Source organism: Etheostoma spectabile, chromosome 11 (genome assembly GCF_008692095.1).
Source record: "Etheostoma spectabile isolate EspeVRDwgs_2016 chromosome 11, UIUC_Espe_1.0, whole genome shotgun sequence".
NCBI lineage: Eukaryota > Metazoa > Chordata > Actinopteri > Perciformes > Percidae > Etheostoma > Etheostoma spectabile.
This window is the reverse complement of record NC_045743.1, coordinates 15,325,492-15,348,136: the sequence shown is the minus strand read 5'-3', so window position 1 is coordinate 15,348,136 and position 22,645 is coordinate 15,325,492. Positions and strand designations below refer to the sequence as shown.

General features: G+C 38.9%; 1 protein-coding gene and 1 long non-coding RNA gene across 2 annotated transcripts in view; both read left to right on the top strand.

The window, feature by feature from the left end:
• The window catches only part of lrp1bb (low density lipoprotein receptor-related protein 1Bb), a 203,630-nt gene that overhangs the window by 14,048 nt on the left and 166,937 nt on the right, over nucleotides 1–22,645 (top strand). Inside the window, 1 exon segment of the mRNA XM_032530345.1 lies at nucleotides 6,557–6,694. Within this exon segment, the coding sequence (XP_032386236.1) occupies nucleotides 6,557–6,694 (138 nt within the window).
• LOC116697916 (uncharacterized) lies at nucleotides 9,212–22,299 on the top strand. The gene is made up of 3 exons (XR_004334080.1): nucleotides 9,212–9,295; nucleotides 17,740–17,744; nucleotides 22,288–22,299. It is a non-coding gene; the product is annotated as an uncharacterized LOC116697916 (long non-coding RNA).

The window sequence follows — 22,645 nt, the reverse complement described above, 5'->3', positions numbered from 1 at the left end:
AGGCTGGCGTAGATCTCCATCTTGCTATTAGTTCTTTTTTTGAAATAAGTTCGAGTTTAGAGAAGTTCCTCACCGCTGTGATATCGGCGGACTCCGCTGCTGTTATTTTGACTTTGAATTTCGCGGGGATTGCGCTTACAACGTAGCTGGTGTAATGACGTCAGCTACGCAAAGGGACAGTAATATCTCGATTTTAATTGGTCCGTGTTTGATATCTAACGGAGACGATTACTGGCATAACACATTTACGTACAAAGGCACGGCAGAGTTGTGCCTTTTGACGTACATGTTAAAGAATACAGGATCAAAGTGTGCATGCGCGGAGGGTGTGTGTCTTCTCTCTGCTCTGACTGCAGGCTGTGCCTGCTGCGCGAGGCTACTGCTGACTGTGGGTGCTTTTGGACGGGAGAGGGGCTCACGGCATCTCCCGTGGTTGAGCACAGTAGGTCTAACTGCAGAGTGATTCGTGCTTTCGAGTCTACAAACACTACAAAAGTCTCCAAAAACACCATTAAAAGTCGCTAGATTTTTAGCTTTTGGAAAAAAAATATACATATATATATTATTTTTTTTTTTTTCAGTTTTTTTCCCCTCCCATCCTGTAGTCTACTCGCGCCCCCCCGGGAGAGAGTCCGCGCCCCCCCGGGTGGGCGCGCCCCACCGGTTGAGAACCACTGATCTAGTGCAAGCATTTTAGCAGTTCACTTTGTTGCCATATAAGACTCCAACAGGTCCCCATATGTCTGTTGGCGCATGCTGTCCATAACAAGTAGCAAGATAAGCATCGTGCACCTCCACATATCTAGAATTTGTCCAAGGATGGTTTTGAGTTTGAGATATGAACATAGAGCTGGGTACAAATCACCCCATGTACTCAAATCAAGCTAAGATATGGGGAAAATGTCTCACCAGCAAAGCTGTTACACGACATTTGTGAATATATCATCCCTCTCCATCAGTTATTCAAGTTAAGCCGCAGCATCACAGAGCCCAGACATCTTTTAACCCAAACATCCTCAAGCTTTTAAGCGTGACAACAATAATGACTTCACCAGTGTCGACAATACACAAACGTGAACAAGTCACTATTTTCCATTGGTTCTTGATGCTTCAGCTCGCGTAAACACACACAAAGAGACACACAAGCAGAATAACCGAATATTCATGACTTTTACACTATATATGTATTCTTCCACACCAGCAACACAGCTTATCAGCCTAGAGATTAATGTTATCGTTACACAAAACACTTCTGGCAACTTATCTGTCATGGTTTGTTTTTACAAACTGCTCGTCCATGAAGTCTTCACCACTGTTCTTAAGTAGTTAGCACTATTTGTCCTACAAAGGCAAAGTACAGTCATCACACATTAATATGCTGTTAACTTTCAGTTGATGCATATGTAACTCCGAAACTGTGCAAACGGTAATATTGACTGCTCATGTTCATTGTGTAAAAATGTCTAAGTAAGGGGAAACAATGAAACTCTCTAATCTTCCCAGGTGAATCTGTGATGGTGTATAAGGCGAGCAATATGTAAATTGGTCCTTACTGGGCTAGAGGCCAAGTAGCTGCATCCAAGCACAGTGCAGTGAGGGAAAACTCTTGCTGTCTCTGCTGTTTCTGACATATTTGCTTTGGTTTGGATTCACCAACATGATTTTGTCATCATGCTTATGATAAGTTAGTTAGATAGATTGTGATTTATGTAGCAATACTAATAAAGGCTGTGCATGCAATGCTATTGTAATTGTGGCATTGACCACAGAAGAGCACGTTACTGCTATAAAGTCATTATGGGAAGTCTACATTGCACTTGCCTCAGGTCAAGCGTCAGGATGTTACTTCGATCAACTGTACATGAAGAAAATGAAATTGTTTTGTCTTAGAGATATGATGAATCCCAATACGTAGACGTCCCCTGCTAATATTTTTCTTTTAGGAATTCATTAATCTGCAGAAACTGGCACTGGCTGAGATAACCTTGATTATCATAATGAACATAGCGGTTGAAATTCCCCACTAGAAGCCTCTTATTCGTAAATTAGATAGAGGTGTTAGTTTGCCCCAGCTGATTCCGCCTCATTCACTCCTCAAAGTAGGCAAATGGCAGCATGGTTTTTAATGAACATGTCCTACAATCGTGCATGAGTCATTTCTTAGAATTCTTTGCTGCAAATTATGTTTTAGGTATGGAGCTCATATTCAGTACAATTACTACACAAATATGGGTTAGATTCCAGCAGTGCAGGTGATTAGGGTTGTCTCAATCAGATTTTTTTGACCTTGATCCAATTTTTTAAATATTAAATATCTGCCTATACCGAATCCAGATCCTATCCTTGTAGTTGATCAGAAAAAAGAGCTGCATACGGTTGATTATAAAAATAACTTAAAGGTCCCATGACATTTTTTTTAGATGCTTTCATATACTCTTAAATGTCCCCTAATACTATATCTGAAGTCTATTTCCTGAAATTCAGCCTTGGTGCAGAATTACAGCCACTTTAGTCAGTCCCACAATAAGCTTGCCTTAGGACGTGCCATTTCTGCGTCTGTAGCTATTGAGAAAGTGAGATTGGGGGGGTGGGGGGAATTCTCTGGAGGGCCAAAGCAGAGAAAGAGGAGAAAACCTTGCTCCTTATGCAAGATTTCAGTTAAGCTTAATGCATTTAACTTAAACTTAAATGAGTCTTTCTTCTCAACACCAAAACAGTTCTCTTTAGAATCCCACCAAACCCCAAACCAAAGAATAAACCGTCTCAAGTTCCCTGAAAACGTAACTGTTTCTCTTGCACTTAATAGTCCCTCTTTGATTGTTTTCTTGTGTTTACCAATGTCAGTTTAAGGGAATAACCTAAGGAGTGTGAAGAATTGGAGTAACCTACTTCTGTAAAAAAAGGGTGACTAAGAAACTCTGGATAGACAATGGTGAGCCCATCTTGGTTCAAAAGTGCACGCCAGCTTAACCAGGCAGTCTGGCCAACCAATCTCGGAAGTGGAATGACGTGGAAATAGACAAGGGACATCCCTACCAGTAACATATGTGCAGGATTTACACTAGATGGCAATGTTTTACGTCAATGTATGGTTGTGTTATTATAACATAAACAGACCTTGAATATTATCGAAGAACCTAAATGTTTCCCACTTTACCTGAATGCGCATATAATGGTATGATTTTTTTTTTTAACTTACCAGGGGGGTGTGGGGGGGCATCTTTCTTCTGTGTTTAACCCTTGTGTTGTCTTCCAGTCAAAATTGAAAATCAACACTTTTGTTGACACTTTCGATCTATGTTTGTCACTTTATTTTAATTTTTCAACACTACGTAACACTAACTTATTAACTTTAGTTTGACAGTTAATTTTGGAATGTATGGTCAATAAGCCTCATTTATTGGAAATTATACCTAATGTTGGAGTTAGAAAAGCAGAAATTAGGAATTATTTGGACTAAAATTAAAGGAAAGTATGTTTATGGATAGTCACAGGCTGGAATATGTCAACTTTTACTCAATACTATTTAAAAAACACTTCACTTTCTTTTTCCAAATGCTATAAAATTGAATGAGACAACCCAAAATTAATTAAAGTAGAGATGTGTACTTGCCAAAGAGCGTTGTGTGGAATCAATCATGTTATTTTGGGTAATTAAAAAGAACGTTAATTTCGAGGACAACATGAAGGTTAAGTGTGCTTGCCCATGTCATCTCTGGACATTATTAATTTGTCAAATCATTACAGGGATCTTGAAGTCTCAATCTAAAATGATTGGAGATGTATGTAACAGAAATTGCTTTATACAACAGACTATCTGTCAGTCTGTCGGCCTGTCTGTGTCTCTTGTGTAGAGTATGTGAGAGTGTACAGAGGCACAGAGCAAAAGTAATTTGGCAGATTTTAAAACATGGCCCAATTTCAAGCAAAATCATACAGTCAGTGGTATACAAAACATTTTCGATTACTAAACAGATGAGTCCTCAACTCAGTTTGAGGTTGCAAAAGCAAACTTGCATTTGTTTGCCTATTATCATGTGTTTCTGTGCACATTTATTATTATTTATGCTTTCTCTGAATTTTAACGATGACAGCTTGCTACAGTACATTATTTTAATACCCCTATACATCTATGGTACACCTCTCTTCTCACTTATTCTGGCTGATAACAATTAATGATAGCTGAATTTTAGGTAGCTGCTTTATTGGGTCCTGGTATTGATTATGCTGGCTTTCTGTCATAACTTACTGGGCCACTTATATAAAACAGAGCAATTTGTTATTCCTACTGTCACATGTCAAAATGTTAGCAGTTTCTATAACATTGAGATGGATTCCTCTCCGTTTGGAGGCACAGGGTCTAAGATTTAAAAATACTTACGCTTTAACTAAATGGACATAAACAGATCATATAAATGATTTTATAAGATTTTTTTTTTCAAGTGACTCTAGAAATACAGTAGCACGTAAACTTTCAGTGCAAGACGTACTGTTAGCAGGCATATTACTGAAGTAATATGTATGTATTTACCAGTGAAGATGATCATCATCACTGGCCTGTAGTGTACTGTTGTACATTTTCCTAATTCTTTTGTGCCCGATCTGATCAGGCACACGCAGTGAGCAGGATGTTTAGGCGTCATTCAGCACCTTGGAATAACAATCTAAGGAGAGAGAAGCTCCAGTTCAGCTGTCAGAGGATGTGTTGCACTGTTTGGTGTACTATCCTGTATACTCGACTTTGAGCGATCATCCAGCATAGTACAGTAGTTTGGGAATTGACAGAGGAATTCTGAATACCTCAGCTGTTGAGAGACCATCTGTGTACCCCTGCATGGCAGATCAGAGCCACTGAATATTCATGCACCATCCCTCCCCTTATCACATTAGATTAGAACCCATGTGGCGAGATAGCAAGGGGAGAGGCTGACAACGCTGTTACGTTGTCAGAGAGTCTTACAGCTTTGTGTTAAATAGCACATTTGCCGAATGGACATACCCCGCGGTGTGGCACTGGGTGGAATACTCTGTGGCAGTGTGTCTCTTTTCTTTAGTGAGTGAAAATGTCCCGTGTTTTGAAATGTTTTCAGTTAAACACAAGCATCTAGCATGGATTTGAGTTTAATCCTAAATGTGTGCAACGTTTGCGTTTGTCATTTCTTTTCAATTTTTATTTTAAATGAACACTGACATAAAGTCAATAGTGTGTAAATACAGTGTACACAACTAGCCTTTTCAAGACAATTGGCGGTACTTTGAAGATCCTCAGTGTATATTTATTTCTAATATGTAAAGTATTTATGTATGATGGATTTACAAATAAATGTTTGTATATGCAGTCTGCAAGCAGCACAAATATCAAAGTCCACCGCCAAAGTAGCTGGAAGAAAAATGAAAAGAGTGATGCTTTGAAGACATTTTGGAGCCCAGCAGATGAGGCTGCCAGTTTGCTCATGTATGAAATATGAACTCTCAGAGACAAGGTCACTTATATTTGACTTACCTAAATATGGCATATATATATAGAGTGTGAATCACCGGGGCTTGAAGAGATAGCCAAGAAATATTCATTAAAAAAGAAGCCTCTCTTGCTGCACTTTTAAAGCCATAAAAATACTTGGGAGGAGAAAACGAATATGAGTCATTATTGTGTCAAGACAGACGCACGACTACTTCTACCTATCCCTTCTGTAAATCAACCGGGGATGACAGCCCTCCTTGCAATGGTCCCATTAATTGCTGCATCTCTTACCTTACTAAGTAAAAATGGATGCTGTGAATAAGTAACTGCCCGGTCAAGATGGTCCGAGTATGCTCGGATGTGAACTCCTGAAGGTGGGAAAACTCCAGGGATTGTTATAGACCCCATCGCGTTGGTGATAAATCTTTCTATTAAGTGGCTGCAGAGGCGTATTGGTAATTGATATCAATGTAGCCAGGGTGAAGATGTGACACATTTATTGTGCTGGTGCACTGGTCAGCTGTGTTTTATGTGCTCTCGTGGCTGCCACATGAATGAGGGTCACCTATGTGCCTCATGAATCCTTAAACAGCTGCTATCTGCTGTTTGCCTGGCTGGCAGGGAGGGTTGGGCAGTTTGTTATAGGATTTCACCAGGACGTCTGCAGAGCAGTGTGGCGAACATCTGTTGTGTGTAAAGAACAATGCTGTGTGAAGTATAAATACATTTACATATGCATAGGTTCTTCTGCTTCCTTAAAACGAGGTCTTGAAGTATCAGCACTTTGAGAAGGCAAATATACTAGAAAAAATGTATTTACCTGCAAGAAATACAAACGATATTGACAATGAAATATGCAAATTCATTTCACAAATGATCTCTTGCTGTAATGGTACATACTGTATGATGAGTACAACATTGTTGAAGCTCATTAGGCTTTGCAGTGCACTGATGCAGTACGTTGTGTCATATGTTTTGTTTTATATTTTATGTTTTGTTGTGTGTGGACCCCAGTAAGAATATTAGGATCCAAATAAATGTGTTGAAATAAATGGAGATACTGCTTTTTGACACTTTGCCGTTTCTTTTCTTCAGGTGCACAGGAGGTGGTGATCAGATGTCCTCTCAATCACATACAGTGCATCGGGTCCAAAAAATGTATTCATTTCAATAAACTCTGCAATGGGGCCAGAGACTGTGAAGATGGCTACGATGAAGGCGTCCACTGTCGAGGTAAGAGTTAAGGATGCTTTAACATTCTGATTCTTTTTTGCCTTGGGTTTAGAAAACATAAAATAATAAGTGTTCTCATTATTATGTTAATTAATCAGATCATGCTCATCTTATTTGGATTATTAAAATAGTTGGATTTATTTTACATATTAAATCTGTTGCATCCGAAAATATATAGCTGTGGGAAATGCTTTACTTTTATTCCCTGTTAGAGATATTCATTATTCCAAAGTTTAATCAAGTTAAAAAATGTGTGTTTTTGGTTGATTAGATGAAAGGATCATTTTCACATTCACTTAGATACACACTGCTCAATCTGTCCTTTGTAACATCCAACTTTTAATGTATGATGGTTGATGATACAAATACAAATGTATGATCTGACACTTTGTAAGTGTTGTGGTTAAACTAGTACTACTTGCCAAGGTGACTTTGCATTATCCTTTCTGTCAGATCAGGCAAGTTACACAGCATGACAGTAGCACCAGGTATTGTGTCATACACAAGTATTTGTTGTTTCTCGCATTCATAGCAACTCTACCAAGCTGGACACCTGGCTTCTGTGATAAGGAAGCGTCTGCCTTGTGATTGCTGCAGTCTTGGCACAACAGTTGCCCCAGTCTGGCAGAGACCTCAACCTTTCTTGACCTGTAAGACAGCTAAAGTCATGCTGGGCTTTGTCTCTGTGTGAGTGCTAGGTGTAAGGATACGGTAGCCGCTGATTCACAGTGGTGAAGAGTCCAAAAGCCTGTTTGTTGGCACGGAGCAGAAAACTTTTGCTCAAATGTCTACACTATTACTTGCATTGATGGATTTACTTGGCACCATCCCTTAGACCAGAGAGTGGAATTAAATCCAGATTGATTCAAGTGGAAAGGCATCATATCAGTGTGCAATATGTCTGTTTTTGGTTAAAAAAATGCCATTTTAAGTTAATAGATCACCTAACAATGGCAGTATAAAGATATCTCCCATTCCATATTTCATGCTGCCAAAGTGTATCAACTGATGCTTTAAAGACAAGGTAATTGAAATCTAATTTAAGCTGCTATATCAGATACCTTCTTCAACTTTGTCCTTCAAACACACAGCAGTACTAAGTAGCGTCATGATAATGCATTCACACTGCAAGCAACTTGTTAATGACTCTCTCTATTACAGATACCCCAAAAGGAAACCGATTAGACAGTACTCTAACATCCTATAGTTCTACATTCAATTAAAATACGATAGCAGTAAGCGTCACTTTGTCCCAGACATATTAAATGAAATGTAGCAAAAACGAAGGTCAGACAAAGATTTTTAATGAAATTCTGTTCTTTAGAATGTGTTTTTTCAGTTTAGTTTTTTTAGACGATGCAACAGCATACAAGACTTCCTTGAACATCATCCACAAGTAAATCAATGCAACACAACTTGAGGGCAAATAATCTGGCTACAGAATATAATAATAAGGCTTTCATGGCACAAATCCTTACCTTTTCTACTTACTTTACAAGCCAACAATATATTTTATATCTCAAAAAAATATATTGTAGTGAAACGGCTCTTTTAAAATACAACATGTAAACAGTAATTCATACACACTGTCTACTACATATCTGTGTGATTTATCTTCAAAATTGGACTCAGATTTAAATAGAAAAAAATGTATTATTGGCCATGCAGAAATTTTGGATTTTTAACAATGTTCTTTATGGCTCCCATAACTCTAACATCTGTGTTTGGTTGTTGTCTTATGATCAATCAAGTTAAATAACCTTACTATGGATAGACTTGTATAGACCATAAGCTATTTTACCTTCCTTATCACAGGTCTATCATCGGCCTCATCTTCATTGTCTGGCCTTTTGCATTCCTGTTCCACACTGCCTCTGTGAACTGCAGACATTGTTTTCTTTTCTGTCCGATGTCATTTCACACATCCCTTGTCAACAAATAGATAATAGGGTGGCTCTGTTTTAAGAAGGCACTGCCTGTAACAACGTGTGGCCTGAATTTTAACTATCTAGCTCTTAATGCAACACTGGAGTCAGCTGCTTGGATGTCCTTGTCTGAATCAGTAAGATTGATTCTTTTTTTTAAAGAATCAATTAGTCCTTTAGAATTTTTTTTTTTTTTGATTTGATGTTAAAACACAACAAGTTATATTCATTACAGTTTGTGTGGAGCCAACCCTTCTGCTTAAGTTGACTCAGAGACACAGTGGCGGTTCTACACGGAGGCCTAGGGAAGCGACATTTCTAGGGAGGCCTGTGCCTCCCTAGAAATGTCGCTGGCCACCCCTGTGGCCCGCCCCCATTATGACCAAATAAAAAGAATATTCATTTAGGATTTTACACGCAAGCGCCATAAGCAGAACTGATGTGCAACGAAACATTCTACACGGGTAAATTAGAGTGGCGCAGGCTAACACTGTAACCGGCCTGCCACGTCCACACGTAGTGCTGCTGGGTGAATCAGGCACTACTCTTGGAGAGAATCAGAATCAGAAATACTTTATTGATCCCCGAAGAGCTACTATTTCTCCTGTTGCAAGAGTCCAAGGTAAGCAAAAACATTTCATCTCGTAAGTGACTTGTTGTTCTTGCGCATAACCGTGTTCCTTTTGTTCCTCACACGGAGAATGAAATCAAGTTAGTAAATGCCGGGTCTCGATATGTTTAGAACTTAATCATAGCTAAGCAAACTCATCAAAGCAGAAGCAAATATCCAAATGTCATTATCCTTGCTAGGTCTACACGATGTTGGGATGTTAACACATTAACTTCATCTGTCTTGGCTGTTGCGTTGCGATAACAAATACATTTGTGTAAAGTAATCAACAGGCTTTATGCCTGTGTTAAGTAGGGAGGGATGGTTAGGCATGAAATGTAATGCTTACCCCTACGTTTTTTCTTCTAATAGTTATCATTAAACGAGGAAAGGCTATATCCTCCTCTTCGCCCCAGTAAACAAAAAGTGAGAAAAACAACAATGAGAGAACAATCAAGGGGTTGAAGTGAAGGAGGAGGGAGAGCCAGAGGAGTAGGGGGAGGTTGGAGAGAGGGCATGTAATGAAAGTGAGGGTAAAGAAGAGGATGAGAAGGATGAAGAAGAAGGTGAGGAGCATGAAGAGGAGGGTGAGGAGGAAGAAAACATACAGGGACAGAGAGAGGATCAGCCAGAGGGACAGTAAGTGGACCCATGTGGATCAAGTACTGCACCATCAGGTTTGTGATGATCTTACTATTTCCAAAGCAATTTTTTATTCCTCTTTTAAGTCAGCTGTAGCATGGGTATCTAAACTCGTGCATACCACCATAAGTACATAAATGTCGTAGTTGTGGCCTATGTTTACTGTACATCTTTCTACAGATACCCGCAAGTCCAAGAATGATGTAGCTACCAGTAAAGCCCAACTGGAATATATTCCCAACCATTTTGATGGGGGACAGAAGATGGAGCTTCAGGCCAAACTGCTGTAATCTTCATCTACGGTTTTAGTATTCTGTCATCATATTGCTATGCATGTAGACATTTTTTCCTTTTTTATGGGCCTACCTCTCTTGCACCTGCACTCACTCTTGTACAAAATAAATGTTTATATGATTTTAAAGTAAAATAAAGTCTATCTTTAAATATCATTTGTTGCCATTTTTAATGTGCCCCTATGGTTAAACACTGGCCCTTCCTTGGCCCCCCTGAGTAAAATTTGTCTAGAACCGCCACTGCAGAGACACACAGTGTTCAGTGTGCTTAGTCCCACACGGACAGACCAAACTCATTGGAAAGCAGGAGAAATTGAGGTCACCATAGAGAAGTTTCAGGCAACCAGCTGGGTCTCTTACAAAACTTTTTCCCCCCTCCCATTCCTGCTCACCTCTTATGAATATACATGCCGAACATCCCAAGAGGCCCTAATATGAAGGTGCCCAGATGGAAAAACCACCAACTCTTTTCGTTCACCTTCAGGAAACTTGCTCATTCTTAATCGCATGCTCATGGCTGTGCCGTGGGATCTCGGAAGTCTCTGCTGCTTGCATTGAGGAAGACAAATGTCAGACTTAAGTAAACACAACTCAGCTTCAGACTTCATCTGTTATCCAGTAAGTAAAATATTTGTAAGTACTACGCTCCGGGGTTTGCATCCTGCTGTTTTGATAGATACTGTATTTGTTACGCCCCTGAAAAGGGGGAGAAATAAAAACGTGAGTGATACGGTTATGTTTCCTCACTGAGAACTTTAATGTAATTCATTTTACAAAAGTACCACATTTTACACAACAGTTCTACAGGAAATAAGTAGTTTTGTAGGGTACAAGGCTTGTTAAAGTCACATCAGCATACACTGTAATTCACTGAAATGCATACTTGAAACACATACAAATAACACGGCAAAATATATCATTAAAGTACCCATATAAATAAATATCACTTTTTCTGGGATTTGGGGTGTTGTTTTTTGTCTCTGGTGCTTCCACACGCATACAAAACTGAAAAAAACTATCCATGCTGTTTTTAGTGAGATACGGTTTCTGAATGTCCTCTGCCTTCAGTGTCTGGGTGAGCTGTTCAATATCTGCACGGCTTTCTACGTCACTAGCCAAGACAAGGTGGCTAACAGTAGCACATGCTAGCGCTAGCATGCTAGCTCATTCTCAATGGCAAAACACTGCTACAACACACACTAGTTCACCAAAAAACTTCCATGTCCCTGTTCTGCAGGTATTCTACAAGTGCCCCTCATTTAGAAGACGTCTCCCAGCTAATCCTTCCTTGGACTGACCAACGTTAGGGAAAGAGTTATCTAGCTGATGGGATCTTACCGAGCTACTGCGCATGTGCGACTCCCAACAAAGATAGTGTAGAAGTGAGATGTCACACTCTGTAGCTGAAACAGAGACCTAAACACACAGGGGGAAAACAGGATCTGCAGCAATGTGCAGTACAACAAAAATATGGTGTTTTTTGAAAATTAAACCATGTAAACCAATTCCTGTACAACCTCAAAATACAATTATAAACCTGAAAATGTGCATAATATGGGCGCTTTAACAGTGTCCATGTTCATTCACAATTAACATAAAATGACAGCTACTCTCAGTACGAAGCTATCCTTTGCTGTAACCAAACGGGGGCTCCTCTCACACACACATATGATACACTCTGCAATTGTAACTGTAACTAACTCAAAATGTTACTAAAACACACCTTAGACACTCTTGACATGTTAGCAAGTTATTACATTTAAAGTAACTCTGTTTTACATCAATAACGTACCTGGAAAAAGGGGAGAAATAATCACGAGAGAGATACAGTGATGTTTCCTCACTGAGAACTTTAGTGGAATGAGGAAAAGACCGCGACTTCCTTGGATGGTATTTAGTAGATCACAGATTAACACTTTTACCCTTAAATTAGGCACCACAAAATAAAGTATTCTATATAATGTTTACATATTCCTCTTACAGATTTTACCCTTTGTACGCTTGATGGACTTTAACTTGTTATCTTAATTATATGAATTTTGAATCAATCTCTATGAACTAGTACTAAATGCATGAGCTTTTTACCTTTAGATATTTTGAGATCTCACATACTATGAACTAATGCTATTCAGTGTATAACAGGCTATGAGTTTTTCCTTTTTAACTTTTCACATATTATGGCAGCACATTTACAGCAGTGTCATCACAAAGATCACTGATAGATTGAAGCCAACTCAACACTGTCATTTTGCTGTCTCCAAAGTGAATGTCAGCAATACACCATTGACTATATTTAGTGCAGTAAATTACACAACTTATTGATTAAAACTGAGTGATATTTTGCTGAACACTGCACACAGGGGTTATAGTGATAGTTTTTGTACGATAATTGCATTTCAGTTTAAACAGGTAAGGGCATTTGACTGCTTAAAACATCTTTCCACTACATCCGCTAATTGAATTTCATGCCCCTAATATTGCTTTTTCTTCTTCTACTTTAGTTTGGCCCAGTTGTAATATTATGATACTGGTGGTGGATAGCCACAGGTTTAACTGAGATTATTTTTCTACAAGCCAAAAACTGGTCAGAATTTATCAGAATTTAGGAACATTAGACATAAGATTTAAGATACTTAATGTCGTTGTTGGCATATAACAAAATGATGTACGTAACATTCATTAAACCGTAGCAGGAGAACAGGATAATAAGAAGATAGAAACATGATAGCAAGATTAGAACTAGATGATAAAATAAATAATAAAGTAATTCCAACAACAAGTTAGATGGATGTAATAAAGTGTTGGGGTGGATAATCAGCAGCTGGGGGGTGGGTGGTATTATTTAACGTCTTCAGTCCTTTAACAGCTATGGGAGGGTGGGGGTTAATGGAGGCCAACACTCTGTGGGGGAAAAGCTGTTCTTCAGTCTGTTTGTTCGGGCTTTGTTGGATCCTTATCTCTTCCCCGATGGCAAGGAGACGAACAGACTGTGTGACCTAGATGGGTTGGGCCCTTACTGATGTTGCCAGCCTTCATGTATGACGGCTAGCAGTGTGTGCATTGTGTGCAAGTTTGGGAGCACAGTTCCTACAATATTCTGTGCCGTTTCTACAACCCAGACCAGTTCTTGGCAGTGCAGCTTGCATACCACACCATGGCACAGAGGAAACTATATTTGAATGCTTGATTCTGATTGGTCAATCACAGCATTCTGCGGTCTGCCATTTCTGTGTAACAGACCGTTGCTAAGTATATAATAATAATAATAACAATAATACTAATAATAATTAATAATAAACTGTGTAATAAGCGGGGCAATGAAGAACGAGATGGTCATTATTGTGATTTAAACCCCTTCCGGCTGATTCAGGTCCTGCATCACACTATCGAGGTTCTTATTCACAATAATGACCGTCTTGCTCTACATTATCCCTTACATACAAATGTACTATGATATGTAGCTACCATAAACATGCTATATTCACATTAAATATTCTACAGATTTGCTCTATTCACTTCACTGACACTAGTGTAATGTAATTGGCACTTTTCTGTGCATATTGTGTCATTGCGAAGGGGAATGTAGCCATTTTTGTGGGAATGCCTACAAAGATCATCAGCATTAAGTTTTTTAAGAGTTAAATAGCCTACTGCTGATAAAGAACATCAAGGTCTGGGCTCAGTCGTCATGGCAGTGTGAATACTGGCATAAGCAGGGCTGTACTATTGTTGTCATGACCTTGCAGTGGTATCTGTGTGCCCTTCTCAGTGCACATGGTGCAAAAGTAGGAAAGCATGCAGTTAAAAGAGAGTTGCATGTAAATTGTAGTGCAACAACCGATAATTACACGTAGGTCACATTAAGAAATGCATGTTACTATACTATACTAAGTAAGAAATACCAGAAATACAATTTCCAAATGTTATCGCATTTGCTGCGTGCAATTTCTAGAGTGAGACCCTCTGTCAGTCTCATTGGAATACTGATAAGTATAATATATATAAAAAATGTCTTTATTTATATACTTATTTTTACTTGAGGGAAAACACTGTTCTGCTGTGATTATTTTTCCCAGCATATTGTTTTCAAAAATAGTACTATAATTGGAAAAAGTCTTGCACTGCCGTAGTTTTTGTTGACAAAATTGCACAAAGCCTTAATCAACAAGCATATAGTTATATATTTTGTATGGCAGTTAATACTGCTAGGTTGTCCTCTGTATTCGGTCTCTATCTAAACTAAAATCAGTTATTTATTTCCTTCCTGTACTATTCCGGATTAAATGTTAATTCAAAACAGAATTGGGAGACAATGTAAAAGATGACTGCTAACATGAGAATGGCAAGCATTTCATAAAGTCTTTCACCTTTTTAGTGACATTTCAAAATGTTAATAAGCACTCAGGTATTTCAATCCCTGACTGAGCTCAGCCCGAACCGTTACATTCATCATGAATTGCTTCATTTAGTAATGGCTCATGAAAAGTTTACATTTACTGCAGAATCAGTGGGCATCATGTGTTGATGTTGAGATGTGGGGCAGAACAAAATCTTACACAGAAAACCATAGATACAAAATTATTCTTTTACCTTCCAGCCTAAAAACAGTGAGGCCTGTGTAGCTAGCTCAGACAGCTCAAGTCACGCTGTGAAAATCCCGCAGGATTCACTGTAGGCATATCCAGAGCCCTACTCTAATATACTTTTCTATGAAAGCTCTCATGCATGTCACTCCCTCATTGCCAATGAAAGAGCGGCATCGCTGCTCACAATACAACCGTAGCTGCCACAGCTATTGCTTGTGCTCACTGTTCCATTTCATCCCCCTGTAGGCTCTGTTTCTGAGGTTTTCCCCCAGTGGGGAAGTTTGTTGCTTCCTGATCTCACGCCTCTCTCTTTGTGCTTGGGCTTTCAAGTGAGTTCTCTCAGGGAAACATGAATCAATGTTCAGTATCAACAATCTAATATCTACTCACACATAAATAAACTGTATTTCCCTCTGTGTGCTTATTCTATTGTTAAAAATTGAGGATTTGAACGAGAATCAGTCCCTCCGTTTAAGTCAGACTGGAACCTATTGCTATTAATCAATCGACATCAGTAGACTTTATTACCTCCCTCTGTGTTGCCAAGGTGATCCAAGTAACAGGTTTAGTCTGTGTCCCATACTCCAAAACTGGGGGAAGTACACTACTGCTATTGTAAGAAGCCTAAATGAAGCTAAACTAGTTATTTTACTTGTAAATACATCATAATCTAGATGTTGACCCTTTAACCCACTGAAGTTAAGAAAAGGTTAGCGACATGGTTTACTTGGAGTGAAAGTCTAGTAGAAGTTGAGTAGAGTGCCCTGTAATGTGTTCCTGCAGAGGACGCTGCAATTTCAGGAGCACAGTCCTATGAATGTATTTCTTCAACCCTAATGACTTAGCGAAACTGGTACACTGTTTAATGGTCAACACTTAAGTTAGCAGGTAGCTTACCATATGAAGGCTTAGGTTAAGTCAAAAGACAGGGTCAGGGTTACAGAAACTACATTGTAGCATCTACATGGATAAACTAGGGTCCTAAAAATGTTCTTAAACCACAGCTTCCACTTTCATGGAAAGTTTTTCAGGAACATGCTACTCCTTAAGCCAGTGTTCATTTCACCCACTATAATGACAGTGTAAGCAAATTTACTCAGCTGTAGCTAATTGGCTGATCTTAAATTTGGCCAAACAACAAAAAAGAAACTCTTGGCTGTTGTCAGGTTAATATGCTCTGTGCATGCTGGGATAATTTACACTTGGCAAAGATGGTTTTCTGAAAAAAGAAAAGTCAACATGTGCCATTTGTGATGCTTGAAAAAAAATAAGGATTGGGCTTAGTGTTTTTACTTTTCATGTCACCAACAGAGTGGTGAGTGTTTTTTTACTTAACCGATGTAGATGCTTATCATAAAGTTCACTGACTCATGCTGTTGAATTTGACCGTCTATTATGGATCGCAGTCATACATGAACGGACTAGCACATAGGACCTTAGCTGCTCCGACTTATTTCAAAACATGCAACAACTGAAACCTAGAAGTCCCTGCTCTGCTGTAACACTGCTCACAGTCTGCAGGGACTTCTTGTGGATTCTAACGTAAATAGAGCGGCAACTAAATCACATCAGATTGCCAAGTTGATCTTTCAGAGAGGTAGATAGCTCAACATCTAGAGTGTAAAGTGTTGTCAGAATCTCTGTTAAACCTTTTAGTACATCATATCATCGTTTAAGCTTACCACTTTAAAAGCTCTAATTTGTGCGATGAACCAACTTGTCATTTCAGTCTGTGAATCTAATATCATCAATAGCTTAAGCCGCTACAGTGCAGCGCCGTCAACATTATCATAAGGGGTTGTCGGTCCGATATCAAAATATTGGCAGACGTGTGTTAGGACTGGCCAACTATTCAGTCAAAATTAATATAATGCCACTTTTCAATGTCGTGATTAAATGTTAGTATGCCTAGTACCACTATAATGTCTAAATTAACGTGGGCTAAATCGGTCAATTTTTCTAGAAAGCTGGGCAAAGTCGACTTTTCTTACCGACCGCTTTAAAAAAACAGAGCCCCAATACTTGAACTATTAGAAAATGCATTTTTTTATTGGATTCTGCTCGAGGTAGGTTGGTGATGGTGCTTATTGTTTTCTTATGTAGACCACAAATACAGACCTGTTTTTAAATTAAATTCGTAGAAAATCTACGCAATTTAAATACCAATTGCAGTATTGGTCTGAAATTCAGCATCTGTTTATGTTCCCCCCTATAGTTTAAGTTACACCTTACAGAGCGTGCTGATTAGTTGAAGTACTATACCTTTACACATTAGATTTATTTTCATTTTAAAAAAGCTCAGGTTAGCCTGAAAAAGAGAATGTGCAATTGATCCCTAATTGTTAGTTTAAATCCAGTGGTAGTGATCCTAATGTTTCTTCAGGGGCATCCTGACACTGAAAGCATTAAAGGTTAAGCCTGCATTTCCATGTTTTCTTATTGAGAATTAGGTGTGATATGCAGGATACATTTTGGCTCTGATCTGCAAAGAAATGACTTGTAAAATGAATAACAAGGTTTACGATGCAGAGAGGAAAGTTGAAAGAACAAACAATGTCAAAGATTGCTTCCTAGAGAGCAAAGTGTGTTGTGATTAAATATATGATCGGACTTTTAAAGTCAACCTGTTTCAGTTTATCTCACTCCAACAGAAAATCAGCACTCAGCAGAAATATTTCACTGAATGCTGCAATATTACAGCGATTAGGTGTGGCTGCCTCTCCCAGCACTCTGCTTTGACAGGCTCTCTAATGTATTTGATTCCAAAATAAATGGATCTGTTTCTGCCACGTAAGGGTAATCTGGACTTTATTCAGCAATGACAACAGCATTGCTGCGGAGAACACAGCCATTTAAGCTATTAGTGGATTTGAATCATAGTTCAGAGTACACTGGCTGTAAAGTAGCAGAAAAGCAAATCTCATTACGGTCATGGAAGTGAGAAAACATTGTCCCCTGGTTTGTCTTCTTTGGCAAACACACACCTTAGGGACTGTTCATTTTTAATTTAAGAGGCTACTGGAGGAGTTTTTGGATCTTTAGTCAAAATAGATTTGACGTTCCCTTCGCCAGTACTGCATGTTTTTTATGACCCTCCAAAAAGATGGGGAAAAAGGCCTGACCCTCCCCAACATTTCATTGATGCCTTCTGTTCTGGTTTGATCTTGGCAAAGACGTACAGATAGCCACTGTTTTTTTACAATCACGACATACATGACTTAACTTCTGCTTTCTCATTTTACACATCACATGGCCACCAAGATGGTGGCCATTTCAGTAGATTTACTCACATATTCGGGATTCAGTATGCAGTCTTTGAACTATTCTTTTTCGATTGTTTGTCTCTCTAAAAATGACGCAAAGTCCATATCCAAGACACCACATGGCTTGTCTTCGTAGGGTACCAGCAACTCCTTTACCATGCTCTGGACTCCACTTAATTTTGGTGCATCAATAAAAAAATCGATTGTCTTTAAAGTTTCCTCACCCGACAGGGTCTGGAGTAAAACAGGTTTTGGTGCTTTCAGCTAGCTAGCGGTATTTTTGTCCTCAGCTCGTTGTGATCCATTTTCTGAATCTGTGCACAATCACAAAATCTTAAACAGCTCGTTGTTCACAATAGGCCTACCTGTGATCGTGGGGGTAGGGTCAGGTGTGGGACATCATGGGGGTGGGGGATGGTGTGATAGTGCGACCCATCTGCTAGCGATTGGGGGCCGAGACTGAGAACTACATGGAAAAATGTGCACCAAACAAGCCACTCTGAAATGTTGCTGTTTTCATGACTACAAAAGTTAAAAAGACATGACCCTTCCCTAATTTGCTCTGGTGGTCTATTCTATAAATACTCAATGGCCCCTTAATCTAATTCTTATAATAGTTTCTGATTTTGACATTCTGACACTAAGATTAATACAGAAAACCTTAGTGTACATTGTTCTTTATTTTCTAAAGATAAAGCCTCTAAAAAGCCTAACCATGTCAAACACACACCTTCCCTCACACCCTCGGTCTCTGAACAGCATTCAATTATCTCACTTGATTAACTTTTCATTACAACTCAAACAAACAAACATTTTTCTCCAGAGTTACGGAGCCTATGATAAGTGATGCTCTTTTTCCAAAATGACTTGCCGTGAATACAGTTCAACAATTTTTGTAGTGTTTCTCAGTGGGTTGAAAATGTGCTGGCAAGCAGCCTTGTAGATGGTAACATATTAGCATATTTATTAAATTTTTGCCCCTCTAATGGATGGAACATTTACAGTAAGTCAAATGGATCGCTCTCCTCTCTGGGGTGGTACTCTGCAATGTGCTGTGCTTTTAGTGTGTTATTCTACCTCACTGAAGTCACTTTACCAGACAAAATGAGGTTGTAATTTTCAATAGTGTTTTATTTCCGATACAAATGCATCTGATGGTTTAAAAGTAATGTCCAAGGGATTTGTCAAAGTATTAAACACATCTAATTTTGAATTCTCTGTCAGATTCTTCTTTGCTGTTTGCGTTCCTGGTCTTGTTATCCTGGTAACACTGGTTTGGGAACTGCCAGGCCCCACTACAAACTGCATAAATAGCAGTAGCAGACACGGGCAATCAATATTTCATACATCTTACTTTGTTGTTCCACAGTCTGGCAAGATATTGTCACTCATATCATTACTATCCCTAATATGAGGAAACAATCTGGTGTCATCAAATCCTATTACAGCGGATTTTCTTCCTCAGGAGTGGTTAGAATTAAAATTTCATTGTTTACTGGAGGATTTCGACACCCACACTCATAATGTTTCTTCCAATATTTAAGGGCATGTCAGAAGCCTGGCAGTGCACCAGTTCTCAAATCCCTCAGCGAATTGTGTTTTGAGGGATTAACAACATTTACTGTCACATTTGAGCCCTAGTTTGAGCTGCAGGATTACATTTCTTGAAAATTACATGTATACGCGCATGTATCTCAATTTCAAGGGGAAATTATACCTTCTAGACCATCCGGACAGCTCCTTGTCACATCAAAGCTGACACACTTAAGCTTCTCAGATAACTTTCTAAAGCCTTGTCAATAAATTGTGTCACTGCAATCAGTGCTCATCTTTTACAAATTCCCTGCACACACGTCTGGAAACTGTTGAATGTTTTAACGCCAGGGAATTTATGACCCAATTTCATATTTGTGGAATCAATCTTGCCACTGGCCACCCAGAGGATACCAACCACAGCTACACACTGACAGAATGGGTTAAGCTCCTAATTTATGGATGGGAAATCCACTCCTTAAAGGTCCTCGAGCCAGCCATGGGTGCACCTTCTGTGTGGAGTTTGCATCTTAATTTGGTCCCACATTAATTACAGACCTTGACTGTGAGCAGAGTTTTGGGGGAAAACTGGCTATTTACAAAGGCCATGGTCATTCCTAAAGTGGAGCCATAATTAGGCCAGATGGGGCAATCTGACTGCTAGCCATGGTGTGGTGAGGCTTCTTGTTTGTATTGGCAAAGCAGTGCCACACTCACCATTTACACTCTACCATCTGTGTGGTTGAATGTGGAAGGTCTGAGCAACTTCTACTCATGTGGTCTCCTAGATAGATGTGTGGATTTTCGTGTGTGGGATGCTGGGGAGTGAAATGTCCCACATATGCAGAAACGCAAAGCAGTTTTGTCAATTGTATAAATTGAATTGAAAATTTGAAATTGAACTAAATTTTGAACTGTCCTTACTTTTGTGTAAAGGAATCATGTAACAATTAGCTCTAGTGATATTACTGCTACTCTAGTGCACATTCTTTTTCCATTTTTCTAAAGAGGCCAAAACATTTTAGATTGTGAAAATAGCTTCTAAGGGTATATTCACTCCTAGCCCAACAAAACCAGGAGCATTTCACCACCAGGTCTGGTTTATTTGGGCATATGTGCAATCAAACTCTGATACGGGGCAAAACAAGAGGGCAGAGATCGCCAACCAATGAGAGACCAGCTTGCTCAACCATGACATTAGTTAACAATTTTGGACCGCTTTTGAATGTTGCCGTGTAAACACTAAAGAATCAAGAGGAAAATGCATGAATTGTATTAAATTATTCACTGAATCTGAACAATGCAAACTGCAGATCAGAAAACGCCCTAAGATCCAGGCTTGTGGGGCGGCGTCCCCCATGTTGAGTGTGGAAGCCTAGCTTGCTAACATCAACCCTGATTCTTAATAGACTATTCCTTTAGGTCCAGTTATATTAACATCTGCTGAGTCATTGGCGTGACCAGACTCAGATTTCCTACAAGTTCTTATAATATTATTGTATATGATACATTTTTTACATTCTCTACATTCTGCCATTAAACAGTATGTGTGCAATATGGCCTAGCCCCCCTCCTTATGGTAAAAAAATACTGGACATCATGGTTCCTGTTATTTTCAGTATAGCATAGGAGACATAAGGACATTGCATTTTCCAGGTTGTAGAATTTAAGCAAATCATAACTTTTTCAAAAAATATATTACTATTACAAACCTATGACAAAGCAGCATAATCTCCTCCTGGCTTTACATGTCTCAACCATACTTTTTTTTTACCAGGCATGATGCAATGATGAAATGAACTGTGTGCATTGCTAGAATAATTCTGTTAATGCATTTGATTAGAGCAAATTAGATTGCAGTAGACTGAAAATTAGACTGGGCTTGCTGTTGTGAATGCATATGTCTCTGTGTTTCAGAGTAAGTAACATTTGACCACAGATATCAGTGATTCAAATCAGTTTTTGTTTTTTTTACAAATCCCAATTTCTATAGTGTGAGAGAATATTGGATGGCTAGGCTCATATTATTTACTGCATTATATCTGTTTGTTCAGAAACTCATGGATATTTCTGCATGTGCTCTGAATAGCAGGCAGTTCTTTTAAGGTGCAGTCATTATATTGTTTTGAAGAAGACACTAGAACAAATTAAGTATGCTGTTTCTTACATCTTCTTTGTGGTTACAACTCATAATTTGCGTGTACTCTTTCCATGTCAGTGCATCTTTCACATCTGTATTATTCTTCAGTTACAGGAGATGGCATGTAAGAGATGTTTTCATTAATTCCATTATTTAATGAGAAGTTAGAGCGTGTATAGATCCCAGTAGATGAAAAGCTTTTGCTAAGTACCTAAATCATATTTCTTCTACATACAGAATGTTTGCAGACCGTAGTATCAGGGCTTCTACATGTATTTCACTATTGACTTTGGTAGCACTGCATAACTCTAGATATGTGAAAAGCATCAAGCAGGCTCAGCGGCAGATATACAATCCCTGCAGCACTCAGTGTGTTTGCCAAAAGGGAAAGCTGATCATCTGGCGTCTTTGAGCAGATAGGATTAGCTTTGAATATCTTCAGCTCATCATGTATTCATTTTGCGTACTGCCTCACATCAGGCAACCATGCTAGTTGCTGTATCATGCAATGAAAAATAATGGAAAGGTCATATGGGGTCCACATACAAGCTTGAGAGTGAGTAAACAGAGAGTACCTCTGACACATTTTTTTTTTAAACAGTGCTGTTATGTTTGTTAAAATATTTTTTTATTAACATAGACATGTCAAAAGGTTTTATGTAGAGTAGGGATGTAACCAGAAATGCAAGTACAGTCTTTGGCTCTAAATGGAGCAATAATTCTTTCTTAGTTAGCAGAGAAGCTATAGTTTCAGAATACAGTTTTTATGAGAGGCAGCCAGTTAGCAATCTGTTTTTAGTACAAAGTAGGGCTGTCAATTGCGATTAATTGCATCACTTTTCACTGTTACTGTTTGTAAGCAGTAGATTACCGGCAACGTGATCTTCACCTGTTCTACTGACTTCACCAGATAATCCATGACTATCCTCTTATTTTACAGGCATGTGAACTCACCACAG